The sequence below is a fragment of the Giraffa tippelskirchi genome, chromosome 5 (assembly GCF_054371585.1).
Source record: "Giraffa tippelskirchi isolate mGirTip1 chromosome 5, T2T-mGirTip1v1.2.pri, whole genome shotgun sequence".
Taxonomy (NCBI): domain Eukaryota; kingdom Metazoa; phylum Chordata; class Mammalia; order Artiodactyla; family Giraffidae; genus Giraffa; species Giraffa tippelskirchi.
In genome coordinates this window covers 10,104,183-10,124,037 of record NC_137279.1, presented here as the reverse complement: position 1 = coordinate 10,124,037, position 19,855 = coordinate 10,104,183, and the positions used below count along the sequence as shown (strand labels likewise).

Below are 19,855 nucleotides of genomic sequence, written 5' to 3'. Positions count from 1 at the left end.
GTGGCACAATCATCTAGCTTTAGTCTAGAAAGCTAAATGTAATAGAAAAATTAAGACACTAATACTGAATAAAGACAATGATATTAACTGACAACCAGCACAAATTCAATACATAATAAACTAGAAAATTATTAGTAAAAATGATGATGAACTCCGAATGAAGGCATCTCATGTCAAACTTAAAACACTAATATCCAAAGCTCTCTGGTGATACAATTTATATTAGACTACCTCTTTAAGTTGTACACAGACTATTTTTGTTCTATCTTTACACAAAGAGTCTAATCAGAACAAATTTAATATGGACTTACAGTGGTTTCTGTCCCCAAAAGAAGTCTATTACTGAACGACACCTCAAAAAGTGAAGATGACTACTGGAGTTTCATGATATTTAAATGTTTTAATATATTTCAATCATGCTGAATTAGAAAATCTGTCAGCCCTCTGCAACAATTTTCTTAAATCTGTGAATCAAAAACTGTACACATTTCCACAAGAGAAACAGAAGACATGCCAGACATTGTTATTTACTATTAACTTCTAGTTATCTTAGTGAATAATGAAATTCAAAAGTAAATGACATTTTGTTTGGGGTGGAAAAAAAAAACTTAAATCTTGCTTTAATACAAATTAGAAAATAAAGACATTTAATAAGATACAAAATATTCCAGAAAGAACACCAAACCTTGAAAAAATCTCCAAGCTGTTTACTGTTATAAAGAGCAGGAATGTTGGCAGAGAACTGCAGCAGATCTTCAGCACACTGTCTCCTCTCTTCAATAACAGTTTCATCAAATCGTCCTAGAATTAAACAAGAGTTTATAACAGTTGAGGTTCACAATGAGAAAGCAGCAGCAGGCCAACACTGCCTATTTGCTGTGCCCATCATGCAGTCCTCTAAAGTCAAATCTGTCTCCACAACCGGAATCACTTGTGCTCCTACCAGGGAAGAAAATAACGTTTCTGATAAAACAAGAGGCAGAGGTGTCAACTAGTCAATAAATAGTGTTGTCATAATCTAAAGACTGTCAATACAAAAAACTTACCATTTAAGAAACTGGCAATTTGAAACTAAAGTTGAAAAGAGAATTAATTATAAAGAACTCAAATACTTTCTACAGTAATTTAATACTGCAATTACTCATATAACTTTCCCTTTCCCACTCTTTTTTGATTTATAAAGGCAGTCGAAGAGAGGAAATTATGAGAACATCTGTATGGCAGTGGGGTCAAAAACCTCGGCTTGAAGCAAAATGCTTTCAAGCCAATTTCCATGTGCGATGCTGTCAGTGTACATAAAGCATGCTTGTGAGAAAATAGAGAACCCGCACGGCGCAGTGAGCTCTGGTTTACAAGGTGATGGAAAGGTGGTTTCATAGAAATTTTTTTAATGATATGTACAATTTGAATGCTGATAAGACATTTTCAAATATGAGCATTTTGTACTACTCTCAGATAAGATAACCGGTTGGCATTTGTCACATGCCATGTATCATACTGATTGCAATTTAGGTTTAAAAAACTACAAAATCAAACGAGTAACACATCCCATACTTGAGTGGCTTTGCAAAATGTTAATGAAAACAGAGGCATAAAGAGATTCTTGGTTATAGGCACCACAACTCACTGGAAATAAATCAACTTCTTTGCAGTTATCACAGAGCCGCAAATGAATGAAAGGGAGGGAAAGAAACAGAGGATTAAAACCGAGCCCTTAGTTGCTTTAGTCAAAGCATTAAATACTGTACATCCAAGAGCAGAGAGAGAAAAGAGGTCACTTTTACACTGCCACACTTCTTCCAGTAGCTTACTAAGTATTTAATATACTGATAAAGTAAGCAAATCTGTGTTTTAGCAACTTTTTAAAATATCACATCTGTTTTCCATTCACTCAGAAACACAATTAATGATTAAATTTTGGTATGCTAAATTTGTGCCAAATCTCTACTCTCCCTTGTTTATAGGGAAATTTGTTTCAAAATGCTCAACTCTATTGTGAGAGCACAGAACTACAAAAAAAAAAAAAAGACGTTCTAAGCTAGGAAATATCACACACATCTAATCCAACATTCTTTAAAACCAGCACTTACATGTAAGGTTACACTATATCTCTGCTGACAAACTTGAGATAATAACTAGACTTTGTGAAAAATAACTGAGGTTCAAGCTTGTTGATTTTAATCATGACATCGCCTTAAAATGGTTAACAACAGGAAGTGAACAGGTTTTTAAACAGAAATAGAATAGAAATGGTTATATATATATAACAACAGAAATGGATATATATATATATTTATATAACAATAGAAATGGTTATATACATATAACAATAGAAATGATTATATATATATAACAATAGAAATAGTTATATAGAAAACGAACAGGTTTTTAAAAGTCTATGAAGTGTAAATAAGCAAGGTAGTATGATCATAAAAACACTAGTCAACCTTAAAAAAAAGAGAGACTCCTAGTTATACTACCCAAGGCAAGAATTTGAAACTGAACAAGTAAATGCCTCAGCTCAATGTGTCTCAAGTCTGATGAAACGTCTATTTCGTGACGACTGAAAGAAATGGTTTGAGAGACAGACCTGGATTCAAACTACTTGCTCTCTCATTCGGTAGTTACAAAATTTAGGCTGATGACATCCTAATTTACAAAATGGAGAAAATGAACAATGCACTCAAAATGAACAGTTCCATATCAAGCACATGCATGCATGCGCAGTCACTTCAGTCGTGTCCAACTCTTTGTCACCCCATGGTTCCTCTGCCAGGTTCCTCTGTCCATGGGTTTCTCTAGGCAAGAACATTCAAGTGGGTTGCCATGCCCTCCTCATCAAGCACATAGTAAGCTCTTAATAAACCAATCATGGTTTATTTAAATCTTCAAGTACCATTATAGTGTCCAGTATATAGAACAGGCTAATATATTTTTGCCGACTGTATGAATAAATAATAAAAACTTAGAAACTCTGTCCATGGAATTTTCCAGACAAGAATACTGGAGTGAGTTGCCATTCCCTTCTCCAGGGGATCCTCCCAACCCAGGGATCGAACCCACGTCTCCTACGTCTCCGGCACTGGCAGGCCCGTTCTTTACCACTGAGCTAACAGAGAACCCCAGGAAAAAAAAAAAGAGACTATAATTTCCAGCTTGCCTTGAGGTTACATAAGGACTAAATTCTGGCCAATAATATATAAATGAAATTTATTTTGCCGCTTACCAGAAATCTCTTTTAGAGATAACTGCTATATACCCTCCTTCTCCGCCTCCTCCTTTTTCTTCCATCTCCTTTTCCCCTTCCAGGAAGGACTAGGATGTGGGAGGTTAAAAACAATACAGAACAAGGCAGGAAGGAGCTTGGATTCGTGATTACTCTGGAGCCATCCTGCCTGAGGCGACATCCAGAGCGTATGCCATGAGAAACCGAAGAGAATATAATCCATTATGCCAAATCTACTAGTTTCCAGTTCACACTCAACAACTACATTAAATTCTTCCAATGACAAAAACACGTCTAAAGTGACTGCTAGCTTACCTATCAATAATGTTATCTGGAAACAAACTTCTCAGAGCTATAACACGTAGCACAAATTCTCTGGCCTGAAAACAACCTAAGATATTCTCAATCCTGGGGGAAAAAAAAACATTGGCCAAATAGGTTAAAATGACAGCTAAAAACGTCCATTATCCCTTCTTTTGCCTAAAGAAGAATTTGAGTATTCATCAGTGCTTATGATTATTGTCCAGCATATATATGCTTTAAACAAAAAAGCAAACTGCAGTACCTATAAATTTAGTAGTAGTAATTGTGTGAGCATCTTAGAACAGAAATCCAGAAAATGCACACATTATATTATGTTTCAACCCACAAGACCACCTGATATTATCTTTAAATGAACTAACAATTTGTTAAGAAATATAAATGAAAAACTTCCTCATATTTGATGACATCCTAAAAAAACACTAGTTTACTAGCTAAAACAAATACATAAAAATTTGGCTGCTTTAATCCTAGTGTGATCAATGACTCACCTCACCTCCCTATTAAACTAGATGTAAATGCTTAAGCTGTGAGTATATCAACTTCTAAGTAGAATAAACATGTCAAAAGTGCGTTTTTGTTCTATTTCTATTGATCTATGCATTTCTGTTCCACTCAAGTTGGACAAGCAGAGATGAATTAGAACATTTTTCAGAGTACAACCAAAATTAAAGGCTAATGCATTAAAAGGTTCAATTACACTGAATCCTATCATGAGAACAAATATGATGAAAGCACACGTTCACTTCTTTGTTCCTAAGATATTTCAGAATAACAAAAATAAAAAACAGTATTGGTAGCACAAAGAGAAGCAGATAAATTTTAATGCAATGACTCCTGGCTCTAATACATGTAACAAAGCCACCTAACTTGACAATTAAATTTAAAAATAGCAAGATTCAACAGTAATTTTAATAGGAGACAACACCCTAGGGGCTACTCTCAAACTGTTAATCTTTTAATATCATCAAAACCTCCCTTGAAAGTCAACAACAATGAGAAATTATAAACAGGTGCTTCTCTTACAGCCTTTAAATTTCCATTTACAGGAATGGAAATTTTATTTTCTTGTGAAGAGTAGAAAAATTATAGGTAATTTATGATAGAAAACGTAAAACAAATTTTTCCTGAGGTTTATTATGCAGTATTACACATTATGTACTACATTATTTGTGTATGAGTATGTATATATTATCTTTAAGTCATTCTACCACCTCCAAATTACTCCACAATGATTTGCTATTAAAAGTAGCAGAAGGAAAATTAAACCAAAGCCTTCTCACAAAGCTGGTAAAGCACTGAAAATAAAGTCTCTCTCTTTGATTTCTAAGCTGTCTTTGAAATCTTCTCTATTTTTTTTTTAATGATGAAGAACAACTCATGAAAGCAGGATTTACAGCTTTTTTAAAATGCAACTGTCAGTAACCAAAAACCAGTTAAACAAAACTAAAGGTTATCCTTGACCACTAAGAAACTAGCCAGAGAAGCTTGGTGCTAATTCCTAACTGTACTAAAAACTCATTCACCGGGCAAAAAGAAAAGAGAGAGGCCAAGTTCTTAGGTGTGAATTCCCTCTAGTCAACAGCACCAAGAACATACCTCTAGTTAAAGAAGTTAGATTTAAGACTCCTTACGACTAAGGAGAATGTATACTCTGGGCAACCCTGGGGCATTTCACTCAGAGGGTGTTAGAAAGGACTTACAGAATTTGAGTTTGTGTTGGGTGCTGGGGGAAACATGCAAAGAAGTGGGGCTTTGTTTGCCCTGCCAGGAAGTGGGAGCAATTCTAAGATTCTGTTAATTCTACATACTTCTACAATTCTATGGTTTTAATAAATCTTATCATGAGGCAAGAAGAATGAAGAGAGGCTAAGGCTGATTTATAAAAAAATCTGTAGTCATTATGGTAGCCAGGATGAAGTCAAGCCGGATCACTTTTGTGACGTGACAATGTTCATGTTTTTGTCTGTGTGCAGACATGATTACAGAGTGGTCTTGTTTTAGTCTTGATCCAAGGACACAGAGGCCCTTGTCTCATGTTCCTATTCTGTGAAACTGCTTATATTCAACAGGAGAACAACACAGCCTAGCCGTGAATGCCAGGCCAACTCGAATAAGAAACACCAAGGTCGAACAGATAGGGAGTGTCAGGCCACTTCTTTCTTACATCTGTCAGGAGCTGCTTTTCCCATTCTCACAGGAAATCACCGTGTGAGGAGAGATGTAACAAAACAAACAAAAAAGTTTTTTAGATCTGTGTGATTGTTTTCTCAAGATAAAGGTTGTGAAATCTACAAACAACTAATACTCTTTAAAAACGTCAGAACAAAGACCCAGCACAGCCAATAAATAGTTATTTTAAAAACAAAAGCAAAATAATAATTTTTTTAAATGTCAAAGTCATGAAAAGACAAAAAAATGCATAAGGAATAGTCTAAAGAAATGAACCTACAGATATGCTCCTGGATGCCAAAAAAAAATTAGAATAATTAGACAAAACTGAACATTAACTACATATTTGACAACAGTATTGTATCAATGTTAAATTTCTTGAGTAATAGGGGAAATATGGAAGTAGGGATGAAATGTCACAAAATCTGCACTGTATTCTCAAGTGGTTCAGTAAAAAAATGATACACACAGACACAGGAAAATGTGGCAAAATGTTCACCAGTGAACTTGAGCCAAAGGTATATAACTGTTCACTATATTATCCTTTAGGCTTTTCTGTAAATCTGAAATTTTGCAAGTTAAAAAAATTGGAGAAAAATAAAATGAGTTAAGTGTCAGACTGGTGAGACGTAGAGCCAGGAGGGGAAAAGGACCATCTCAACTATCCCCAAAGAAAACAGAGAACTTCCTAGAAGAGACAGCTAGAGCCCTGCAAGGCTAACCGGCAGCTTCTCAGTGGAGCCGGGCAACACTGACGAAGGAGACACGGAGAGTGAGGCACGTTAGGGGAAGGGCAGACCAAGCGACAGATGAGAGCTAACGGAGCTGACGTGCGTCAAGCACTGAGCTACACACGCTACCGATATGATCCTCAGGACAGGAAGCTATAATCCCTAACTCCTCAATAACAACACGGGCTCAGATGTTAATTTGTACAAGATCACGCCACTAGTAAACAGCGGAGAGAAGATTTGGGCCTAAATCTGATTCCAAAAGGCATGTTCTTTTCACTGAAACACTCAAATAGTAACTACAGATCTGATGGTTCTGTAAATCACAAACAGGACTCTTTTGCAGCTGAGGCTCATGTACTAAAAATGTGAGAATAGCTAAAAAGATAGATGATTAACCCAAACTTCCCTCCACACAGCCACAGCTGCTGCCTGCAGGGTTCACTGCAACTATAAGTATTACAAATGGACTGCACCATTTACTGAAAGAGATAAATTGCTTACTTAGTAAGATTAATAAGAAACTTTCACTCTTTAATATATAAGGATGTGGAGAAAAGTTGAAAATAACCCACTAGCAACAGACAATAATAGCTAAGAATCTCAACCAATCCAAAAGCCATTCCCTTGTACCCAGTGACAAGCTTATCGTTTAATTTGCACAAGATCACAAGCTACTTGGGCGCAGCTGAATTCCACACTACAGAAGCTATAAGGTAGAAAGCAAAAATATCCCGCCACCCACGTCACCACAGGCTGCACACATCAGGTATGTCTTCACATAAATATGTATGTCTATTTAAATACAGATGGGATCTGACTAAACATACTGCTGTGCAACATTTGTTTTCTGTATCTTAAAAATAAATCTTGGACATCTTTTCATACCAGTGTATCACAAATAAATGCCGAATCCTATAACTGGCTAGGACATGGCAGGCACATCCATACAATCATACAGTGAGAAACCTCAGTTTCAGTTTTCTTCTCCTGAAGGAGAGGGAGGGACGGACTGAGAGCAGCGCTGACATACATACACTTTCATGGGTAAGACAGATGGCTAGTGGGAAGCCGCCGGGTAGCACAGGAGCTCAGCTCAGCGCCCAGTAACGACCTAGAGGGGTGGGACTGGGGGTGGGGGAGGAGGAGGACGCAAGGAGGGGCTATGTGTATACACATGGCTGACTCACAATGTTGTATAGCAGAAACTAACTAAACTAAAGCAATTATACTCCAATAAATAAGGGAAAAAAATGCTGCAAGGACACTCATCTGTATATACATATATGTGTTCAGATATGTGTTATGTGTTCTCAAAGTGTAGTCCACAGACTGCTAGGGGTCCCCCAAGGGCCTTCAAAGAATCAATAAGGTCAAAACCATTTTCATAATAATACCAAGACAGCAGTTGCATTTTTTACCACATGGACATCTGCACTGATAATCTAAAAGCAATGGCAGTAAAACTGCTGACCTCTTGGCATGAACCAAGACAATGGCACCAAACTATACTTATTAGTAATAATCATATTCCTTATTGCCACTCACATTAAATTTCTTTAATGCCAGTTTTACATAAGAATGTCCGTGATGAAGCATAAAAATTAATTTTATTAAACCTCAATCTTTGAGATCATTTCTTTTTAAAAGTCTGTGGGTAAAAAATATATATAACTACTATGACTTGGATATCTGACAGGTATTTTCTCAAAAATAAACAAAATGAGCCTACGACTTCAAAAAAAACAACCAATGGCATCATTTTCAGTGATGAAATTCAAGCTGTCAATTCACTATAAGCTTGACAGCTTCCTAATACTTTAAAAAATTTCCTTTAGAGATCTGTGATGATAGTTAACATTTTTGTATACTATATAATGAAAATGGCCAACATTTGCAAAATCTGCATAACTCAGGGAACCAATACTTGCCAAATGATTAATGCACGTGACAAGCTCACACATAAGTAAAAGATACATTCAAATCTAAGACAGACGAATGGATTTTAATATAACAAAGGACCAAAGGTTCACTCATTGAGTTTCAGATTCCATAATGTAACTAAGCCTTTAAGAAATTACTGCTGTCAACCCAGCCATAGAAAAGAATAAAATTTTCCCATATGTAACAACATAGATGGACCTGGAAGGTATCATGTTTACTGAAATTAGTCAGACAGAGGAAGACAAATATTGTATATTTTCACTTACTTGTAGAATCTAAAAAAATAAACAAATGAGTATAACAAAACAGAAACAGATTCACAGATACAAAGAACAAACTAGTGGTTACCAACAGAGAAAAGGGTGAGGGGAGGGGCAATATAGTGGTAGAGGATTATTAACAGGTACCAACTACTTGGCATGAAATAAATATGATACCAGGATGCAATGCACAGCACAAAAAATATAGCCAACATTTTATAATAACTTCAAGTACAGTATAATCTATAAAAATATCAATTCACCATGTTGAACACCTAAAACTAATATAATACTGTAAATCAGCTATACTTCAATAACAAAAAAGAAGGAATTCACCACTATCAAGCTTTGGTGTATCAAAGAAGAGTATCTTCAACCATCTGAAAAGCTGTTAAAATACTCCTCCCTTTTTCAACATCATCGGTGTGACCCTAAATTTTCTTCATATACGTCATCACATTTCACCACAGATTGGATCCAGAAGCAGATATGAAAGTTAGGTATTTTTCTTTTAATCCAGGCATTGAAGATTCATATAAGTAAACTAATACTACTCTAATTTTTTTGGAAAAATCATTTTTCATAAAAATACATTACATTTCTATTTTTAACTAAGTACAAAAATATTTTGAAACTTCTAGTGTGATAAATATTAATAGCTACAACCACATAAACAATAGTTTTTCAAGCTTCAATAATTTTTAAGAGTGTAAAGGAGAATTCTGAAGCCAAAACATCTAATAATCAATAATTATCTCCCTGTAGACAAGAGAATAGATGTGTAGTAAAATTTACCAAAAAACAGGAAAAGGTATATTCCAATTGTCCTCCCCAAACTATACAAATTTTTACTCTTCCTATATCTATTTCCCCATACTAGGTATATAATCAAACTTTTAAATTTCTGCCATGAGACTGACTTTTAATGGTAACATTATCTGTAACTAGTCCAGCTCTTAAACCTTAACTCATTATTTCTTTATTTTTCAAGTATATATATGGTTAGGCATGGTGCTACACGCTGAAGATACATCTGTAAATAAGAACAAAGCAGTCTCTAAATAACAGCTCAGGAAAAGCGGCGGTAAAGACAGGTACAATACAAGAAGCTTCTTTCCTTTTAGAAACACAAAACACAACACTGTTGGTGTGGCTTTAGAAGTGTGATTCTTGAAACTCCTCAGATTAGTCAATTTTTTACATTACTTGCACCTTCATAATAAAAGTAGAGAATCACAAGACTTAACAAGTTGACCAGATGAAAGTCACATCCTAAAGCACTTCTGGATCATGACGCTTGCTTCACTAGGAGACTCTCAATTTCTGAGAAGGCAGAGGTTGAGTCACTGTATACACAGTGCCCATTTCTAAAATGTTTCTTGAATTAAATGTGCTCATAAAACCCCAATATAATTAAGGGTTAAGCTGAAATTAATCAGAGAAGACTCTAGTAATAGTCTTACATTCATGGCATGTAACCAGCTATGACTTGACAACCTTAAACAGGACAGGTGTCAAGAAAAAAAGGAAGGAACCATAGAGTTTGGAGAGTAACTGAACAGAAAGCAAGAGAAATGAGGAGAACCGATGGGATGTCTAGACTCAAAGACCAAAAGCAAGCAGTCAGAGGTTAACAGCCTATGATAACAAGAGTTCGTGGATCCCCTAACGCGGAGTACAAGAACGTAATGAATGGATGGAACCATCAGAACTAAGGGTTCTACAGCTAGTGACCAGTTGCCCACTTCCCTCAGTTGTTTTTTTATCTTTCTAATTATGCATCCAAGATACTTCTTGCTATTACTTATATTTTGAAATGTCAGTATATATCATAAATGGTTAATATTTAGCATTTATTAAAATTAAAGAATTGTAGCAAGAAGCTTTCAATGACCTCTTTATTTTGGCATAAATGTCACTGATGTTGCTATACTATATAAGATTCTCTGCATCTTGTGCCCAAATCTCAAGGAGCTGTGAAAACCTGCTGAACATCCTGAGGAAGCCGGTGTGAAGTTCAGGCGTACCATGATCCTGCAATCAAATCAGAATAAAGAAATCCCTATGCCACGTGAACTCTGAGCCAATGGAGATAGAATAACGTCAAATTATCCAGAATTCTTCTAAAATCAAAGACAGACAACAGGGTTCAGTCAAGAGATCAAAATCACACAGCAATTGGAACAGGAAAATTTAATATAAAGAATTACTAACCATGACAACGGAAAAATAGAAACTCTAAAGTGAAAAGAGAATCCTAACGAATACCCCAGGGTACCCAAGGAAGAAAAAACCTGGCAGGGGGAAGCCCTCCCCACGGTTCGATCTCAGATCCTCTTGGAAAAGGTATGGTTACAGCCGCTGGATTGGGAGACATTTGCTGGGCTCCGCGGACTGGTCCACAGTCGCCAGGAAAGACCCCCTCCAGACTTCAGAATGGACAAGGGCTGGCAGGTGGGCAACAAGAGAGTCACAGTGCTGGGACCCCACGCATAAAGCAAGGTCATGCAAGGCCTGGGGAATACAGTGTCAGGGTCAGGAAGGCTACAGGAAATGACTCTGAGGTAAGACAGGCAGGCCGCAGCTGTCAGACTGGCATGCAGAAGTGGGGAGTATCAAGAATCTGCTCGCCTCCAGGCCAACGAGGCCTGAGGTCTAGTGTCCTGTCGGAGGGGTACAGGGTGCTAACAGGCTGCAGCTGAGGGGCAGGTACACAGAGAGAGAGAGAGTGTGAAGCCCACTGTCCAACAGGCCTGGAGACCATGGTGTCCTTAGCTAGATGGCCACTGACTAACTGCAGCTGCAAGCTCATCAGGAGCCTGGGCTCCAGGTGTATGGCTGAGGCAGATGCTTCTGGCAACAGCCCAGCAAAAGCAAAAAAGAAAAACACAGTCCACAGCAGACTGCAAAGAGGGAGAAAAGACCTGACCCTCCCACAGCGCCCCTCCAGTGTCCCCTACAGTTAAGCATGCAGTTAAGTGAAGCTTAACTGCAATACTCACTGTAAAGGGAAACGCATAAGGAGTCCAGCCTATTAATGTGGAACAGGAAATGAAAGAAGGACCTGAAGGGAATTCCCTGGAGGTCCAGTGGAACTAAAATGGGGAAACTAAATCCCACAAGCCACACAGTGAGGCCAATTAAAAAAAAAAGGAACGGACCTGAAGCTAAGAGGCAATAAATGGATAATGGATAATTGGCATGGCTTCTTAGAACCAAAAAGAACCAATGTAAGAGCCCCAGGAATTCCAAGATGACCTTGCAAGGCAGCATTTCCCCAATGCTGATGAGAAATACAGCTAGCATCAGAACATACTGATATATAATGGCTTTTGTATAAAGCCATTATACAAAAATCAACATGGTATAGAAACAAGAATTAATGTAAGAATAGACAAATAAATGCCATAAAAGAAAAAACCCTTAATTAATGGCAATGCATATGAAAAGTATAACAAAGATTTCATTAAGAAAAATCCAAATTATTGAATAAGTGATCTGACAACAGATACCTAACCATCTGAAAGAAAGCTAAAATGGAGCATCATCTGATATCCCATTCAAATATAAATTCCACATAGATATTAAAAAGAATTTTTCAAGCTATAAAAATCATCTTACAAGGAAATGTAGGTATGGGATGACCTTTCTCATCAGGACCAAAACCATAAAATCTTTGCAGGGAGGTTAGTGGAGGAGCATTCAGGAATAAAACTGAACATATAAAAATTTGTTTGGCAAAAGCTATCATAAACAACTCTGAAATAAGCACATGTAGGTGTATACATATGTATATATGCAGATTTGTATATGAATGGAAGTATGTACAATGTATGCATTGTAATATGTACATAAATGCACTGTGTTTCCCAACTATAGCAGCTGAAAGAGCCTTGAAACAGGCTACAGTGGACCTGTCTACCGCCCAGATAGTGAGCTTATCTACCACCCAGATAGACGACCCTGCGGCAGCCAGAGTCCAGCCAAAAACTGGAATCCACACGGCAGTTTCAAGAGGGAAAGTTACAAAGGATTATTAACTATTTCAGTTCAGTTCAGTCGCTCAGTCGTGTCCGACTCTCTGCGACCCCATGAACTGCAGCACGCCAGGCCTCTCTGTCCATCACCAACTCCCGGAGTCTACCCAAACCCATGTTCATCGAGTCAATGATGCCATCCAACCGTCTCATCCTCTGTCGTCCCCTTCTCCTCCTGCCCCCAATCCTACCCAGCATCAGGGTCTTTTCCAATGAGTCAACCCTTCGCATGAGGTGGCCAAAGTATTGGAGTTTCAGCTTCAACATCAGATCTTCCAATGAACACCCAGGATTGATCTCTTTTAGGATGGATTGATTGGATCTCCTTGCAGTCCAAGGGACTCTCAAGAGTCTTCTCCAACACCACAGTTCAAAAGCATCAATTCTGCGGCAATCAGCTTTCTTCACCGTCCAACTCTCACATCCATACATGACCACTGGAAAAGCCATAGCCTTGACTAGACGTACTTTTGTTGGCAAAGTAATGTCTCTGCTTTTAAATATGCTATCTAGGTTGGTCATAACCTTCCTTCCAAGGAGTAAGCGTCTTTTAATTTCATGGCTGCAGTCACCATCAGCAGTGATTCTGGAGCCCAAAAAAGTAAAGTCTGACACTGTTTCCACTGTTTCCCCGTCTATTTCCCATGGAGTGATGGGACCAGATGCCATGATCTTAGTTTTCTGAACGTTCAGCTTTAAGCCAACTTTTTCACTCTCCTCTTTCACTTTCATCAAGAGGCTCTTCAGTTCTTCTTCACTCTCTGCCATAAGGGTGGTGTCATCCACATATCTGAGGTTATTGATATTTCTCCCGGCAATCTTGATTCCAGCTTGTGTTTCTTCCAGCCCAGCGTTTCTCATGATGTACTCTGCATATAAGTTAAATAAGCAGGGTGACAGTATACAGCCCTGACGTACTCCTTTTCCTATTTGGAACCAGTCTGTTGTTCCATGTCCACTTCTAACTGTTGCTTCCTGACCTGCATACAGGTTTCTCAAGAGACAGGTCAGATGGTCTGGTATTCCCATCTCTTTCAGAATTTTCCACAGTTGATTGTGATCCACACAGTCAAAGGCTTTGGCATAGTCAATAAAGCAGAAATTAGATGTTTTTCTGGAACTCTCTTGCTTTTTCGATGATCCAGCGGATATTGGCAATTTGATCTCTGGTTCCTCTGCCTTTTCTAAAACCAGCTTGAACATCTGGAAGTTCACGGTTCACGTATTGCTGAAGCCTGGCTTGGAGAATTTTGAGCATTACTTTACTAGCATGTGAGATGAGTGCAATTGTGCAGTAGTTTGAGCATTCTTTGGCATATTATATATATATATACACATATATATGTATATATGTATGTGTGTATATATATATATTGCATATATATATGTATATATGTATATATATATATTGCACATATATATATATATACACACATATATATAAACATCTTTATCCATCCATCAGTGGTATGTAGGTTGTTTCCTTATGTTACCTATTATAAATAATATATATGTGTATATATTTGTATATAAATATATAATATGTATATATATATATGTATATATGTGTGTGTATATATATACATATATACACACACATATATATAAACATCTTTATCCATCCATCAGTGGTATGTAGGTTGTTTCCTTATGTTAGATATTATAAATAATGTTGCAATAAACATAGGTCTGCATACATCTTTTCAAATTACTGTTTTCATATTCTTCAGAATACCCAGAAGTGAAATAGATGGATCATATGGTATTTCTATTAATTTTCTGAGGAATCTCCATACTGTTTTCCATAGTGGCTGCACTAATTTACATTCCCACTCCCAGTGTATGAGGGTTCCTTTCCCTTCGCATCCTCTCCAACACTTTCGACAATCAGCATTCTAACAAGCGTGAGGGGATAATCCAACTGTGACTCTGATTTGCATTTCCCTAATAGTGATGTTGAATATCTTTTATGTGGTTGCTGAACATCTATATGTCCTCTTTGGGAAAAGATCTATTCAGATTCTCTGCCAATTTTTTAATCAGGTTGTTTGGTTTTTTTGTTGTTGAATTATAGGAGTTCTTCATATATTTGGAATATTAACCCTTAACAGGTATATAATTTGCAAGTACCTTCTCCCACTCAGGAAGCTGTCTTTTCATTTTGTTAATGGTTTTATTTGTTGGGCTGATGCTTTTTAGTTTGATGTCATCCCATTTATCTCTGCTTTTATTTCCTTTGCCTGAGGAGACATATCCAAAAAAATTACTGCTAAGACTAATATCAAACAGTGTACAGCCTGTTTTCTTCTAGGGATTTTATACTTTCAGATCTGATATTTGTATCTTTTATACATTTTGAGCTAATTTTTGTGTATGGCATAAGACAGTGTTCCAGTTTATTCTTTTGCACACAGTCATTCAGTTTTCCCAACACTAATGGAGAGACTTTCCTTTCTCCATGGTATATTCTTAGTTATCCATATATATGTGCGGGTTTATTTCTGGGCTCTCAATTCTGCTCAATTGATCTGTGTGTCTTTTTTCTGCCAATAACAAGTTACTTTGATTAGTACAGCTGTGTGCATGCATGCTAAGTTGCTTCAGTTGTGTCCGACTCTTTGTGACCCTGTGGACTGTAGCCCACCAGGCTCCTCTGTCCGTGGGCTTCTCCAGGTAAGAACACTGAAGTGGGCTGCCATTTCCTCCTCCAGGGAGCTTTGCAGTATAATTTGAAATCAGGGAGTGTGATACCTTCAGCTTTGTTCATTTTCCTCAGGATGACTTCAGCTATTCCAGATTTTTTGTGATTCCATACAAATTTTATGATTTTTTGTTCCATTTCTATGACATCTGTTGTTGGGATTTTGACAGGGATTGACTCTGTAGACAGCTTCAGGTAATACAGGCATTTTAACAATGTTAATTCTTCCACTGCACGAACATGGGCTATCTTTCCATCACTTTGGGTTTTCCTCAGTTTCCTTCGACAATGCTTTACAGTTTCCAGTGTACGGTCTTCACCTCCACGGTTAAGTTTATCCCAGAGTATCCTATTCTTCTTGTTGTGACTGTAAGTGGGATTGTTTTAATTTCTCTTTCTGCTAGCTCTTGTTAGGGTATAAAAATGCAACAGTTCTGTATGTTGATTTAATATCCTGCAACTTTACTATATTTGTTTTATTATTTCTAACAGACTTTTGGTGAAATGTATATAGGGGTTTCTATATATAAAATCATGTCATCTACAAATAGTGACAGTTTTACTTCTTTTCCAATTTAGACATCTTTTCTTTTTCTTGCCTAAATGCTCTGGCTAGGACTTCCAATACTATATTGAATAAGAGTGGGCATCCTGATCTCACTGACAAAAGGACAGCTTTCAGTTTTTCACCATTCAGTATGATGTTAACTATCAGTTTGTCCATATATGGCCTTTATCATGTTTAGGTACATTCCTTCTATAATAATTTTATTTTATTCAAAGATTATCACAAATAGATGTTAAAATCTGTCAAATGCTTCTTCTGCATCTATTGAAATGATCATATAATCTTTATCTTCCATTTTATTAATGTGGTGTAGAACATTAATAGATTTGCAGATACTGAACCATCCTTGTATCCCTCGAATGAATGCCACTTCATCATTATGATCCTTTCAGTTTATTGTATTCAATTTGCTTAATATTTTGTTGAAGATTTTTGCATCTATGCTCATCAGAGATATTGGCCTGTAATTTTCTTTTCTGCATGTTATCTTTACCTGGTTTTGGTATCAAGGTAATGATGGCCTCATAAAACGTGTTAAGAAGCACTCTCGCCTCAATTTTTTGGAAGGGCTTCAGAAGAACAGGTGTTAAATCTTCTTTGAAAGTTTCATAGAATTCACTGCTAAAGCCGTGCGGTCCTGGACTTCTATTTTGGGGAGGTTGCTCTTTTTTTATTAGTTTCAATCTCTTTACAAGTGATCAGTCTATTCAGATTTTATACTTCATGTTTCAGACTTGAAAGGTTGAATGATTATTAGAATTTATCCAGTTCTTACAGGCAGTCCAAGTTGGTGGTATATTCATTCATAGTAGTCTCTTATAATCCTTTGTATTTCTGTAGTATTCATTGTAACTTCACCTCTTTCATTTCTGATTTTATTTGAGCCTTCTCTTTTTTCTTAGTGAGTCTAGCATAAGGTTTATCAATTTTGTTTACCTTTTCAAAGAACCAGCTCTTAGTTTCACTGATCTTTTCTGTCTTTAGAATCTTTATTTCATTTACTTCCACTCTGACTTTTCTTATGTCCTTCCTTCAACTGACTATATACTTCATTTGTTCTTTCCTTCTAGTTCCTTTAGTTTAAGGTTAGATTACTAGAGATTTTCTAGTTACTTAAAGAAGGCCTATACTGCTATAAACTTGTCTTAGAATTGTTTTTGCTGCATCCCATAGATTTTGGTATGTCATATTTCCATTTTCATTTGTCTTAATGCATTTTTTTATTTCTATTTTGATTTCTTCATTGATCAACAGTTGTTCAGTCTCCACATACTTTTGGTATTTTCCAGCTTTCTTCTTGTAGCTTGATCTTCTTTTAAAAACAAATTATCTATTTGGCTGTGTCGGGTCTTAGTTGCAGCTTGTGGGATCTTTTCATTGCCGTGCAGTAGTTGCAACATGCAGGCTCTCTACTTGTGGTGCCCGGGCTCAGCTGTCCCACTGCATGCGGGCTCTTAGTTCACCAGTCAGGGACTGCACTCACATCCCCTGCATTAGAAAGCGGATTCTTAACCACTGGACCACCAGGGAAGTCCCTGGCCAGTTTTCTTAAGGAGACTTAACTTGTGTCCCAACATACAGTCTATCCTTGAAAACAATTCATGTACACTTGAGAAAAATATGTATTCTGTTGCTTTTGAATAGAATATTCTGTATGTATCTGTAAGAATGGTCTAATGTTTCATTTAAGGTCAATGTTTCCTTGTTGACTTTCTGTCTAGATCTATCCATTGATGTAATTGGGATGTTCAAGTCCCCTACTATTATAGTGTTGCTGTCAATCTCTCCCTTTAGGACTGTTAATAATCGTTTTATATATTTTGGTGCTATGTCAGATGTATATATGCATATTAATGAGTCATGTCTTCTTAATGGACTGTCCCCTTTATCATTTATCTAACATCCATTTTTGTCTCCTGTAATTTTTTGGCTTTAAGCCTATTTTTGTCTGATATAAGTATGACTACACATACTTTCTTCTGGCTGACATTTGCTTGGAGTATCATCTTCCATCCCTTCACATTAAGCCTTTATTTGTCTTTAGAGCTGAGCTGAGTATCCTAGAGGCAACAGATAGTTTTTAATCCATCTGGTCACTCTGTTTCTTTTGAGTGAATTCAATCTATTTACATCTGGGGTGATTACTGACATTTGAAGACTTAGTACTGCCATTTGTTTATCATTTTCTGGTTGCTCCATATTTTTTTTTTTCTTGTGTTTCTACTAGTTTAGTTTGGTGGGTTTTGTGATGTTTTTCTCAGTTTCCTCTTTATTATGTTTCATGTTTCTGTTCTAGATTTTACCATACTGTTTTTGTTTCATGTTTTGGTCTTTTGGCTGCAAGGCATGTGGGATCTCAGCTCCCTGACCTGGGATCAAATCTGTAACCTGCACTGGAAGGTATTACTAACCCCGGACCACCAGTGAAGTCCAACACAGCAGCATTATTTTTAACAGCCAAAAGGTAAAAGCAATCCGAGTGTTCACTGACGGATGAAAAAGTAAACAAAATGGTGTACATACACCAAATGGACTATACTCAGACATAAGAAGGAAACTCTGATACATGCTACCACGTGGATGAATCTTGATACATGATGCTAAGTGAAATAAGCCAGCCACAAAAGGACAAATACTGTATGATTTTACTTATATGAGGTGCTGATACACAGTTGGTTGAATCCACAGATGAGGAACCTGCAGATACAGAAGGTCAACTGCACTACACCACACAAGGGACTTAAGCATCCACAGACTCTGGTACCCACAGGGGTCCTGGAAATAGCCCCCCATAGACACCGAGGGACAGCTATGCAAGAAAAATTCAATGTCACCTTATGTTCCTACAGGGTTTTTCTATTTGCTTGATTGGTTATAGAGTTTGAGTTGTTGCTCTGGTGCTGTTTTTTTCATGAAAGGGAGGAATAAATGCACTCTGAGTTAACAAAACCACAGCAAGAACAGGAAAAAACAAGTGACCCAAAAGGACTGAAGTCTGGCCTGCCATGTTCCTCTCTGTGGCATTTGAGCCTGCAAAGCTAGCCTCACCACCCAGAGGGGAAGATGTATAAGCAATCTGCATAAGACAGCTGTGCAGAATGGAGCTGGAGGAGCCTTATTTTGTGCACAGAGATACTCTTGAGAATAACCCAGATACTCCATTTGATTTCATACTGGAAAACTCTAAGACAGGAGCAACTGTAAAAAAGAAAAAAAAACTACTCAGCAGAGCATAAGGCAGTAGCTGTGTTTCCACTCCTGGATTTAGCCCAGACAGAATGGATGGCTGCCCATCTCTGCATGAAGAAGGTTACAAGAAGTTCTGCAATCATCTTCAATGAAAGTATATGAAGCAGCAACTTTTTATACAATGTACAATCCAAAGCCAGTTGTTAAGTATCATATTCAAGCCTGCACTACTATGCCTTGCATGCTTTGAAACTTGGACAGCACACTGGAGGCCACTCAGAAAAAAACCTGGAATAAAGGTTGCGGAGGCTACACCTGAACAACTTTTCACTCTTACAGAAGTGGAATGTTTAGAAGGCTGTGTAAACGCACCCATGGTTCAAATAAATGACAGCTACTATGAGAATCTGACACCTAAGGATACTGAAGAAATTATTGAGGAATTCAGTGCTGTCAAAATCCCAAAACCTGGGTCAAGGAGTGGATGCTTCTCCTGTGAGTCAGTCAGAGGTCTCACCTCTTTGACTGAACCACCTAAGACATTTGGTTTTGGTGTGCAAGCAGGCCTTTAATTTATGTTCAACTGTAAATATATCACTGAAGAAATAAAATATGAATCTCCTATCTTAAAAAAAAAAGCTATGAGAAAACAACTTTAAGAGCTTGTGGCATAATAGGAATTATCTTAGTAAGGGGCTTCTGACTT

At 37.2% G+C, this 19,855-nt stretch overlaps 1 protein-coding gene and 1 pseudogene across 19 annotated transcripts in view; one reads left to right on the top strand and one right to left on the bottom strand.

Annotated features, from left to right (window-relative positions):
- The window catches only part of RPS6KC1 (ribosomal protein S6 kinase C1), a 192,939-nt gene that overhangs the window by 150,829 nt on the left and 22,255 nt on the right, over positions 1-19,855 (bottom strand). For 16 of the 19 annotated variants that reach the window (XM_081489843.1, XM_081489848.1, XM_081489830.1 and 13 more), the window contains one exon: positions 686-801. The exons of the other annotated variants lie outside the window; for them this stretch is intronic. Coding sequence is in view for 13 of the 16 variants with exons in the window: in XM_081489830.1 (XP_081345956.1) it covers positions 686-801 (116 nt within the window). In the remaining 3 variants the exon portion in view is untranslated. The remainder of the gene's footprint in view (positions 1-685; positions 802-19,855) is intronic. 19 annotated transcript variants of the gene reach the window in all.
- Positions 3,321-19,721, top strand: LOC145507386 (NADH dehydrogenase [ubiquinone] flavoprotein 2, mitochondrial pseudogene; annotated as a pseudogene).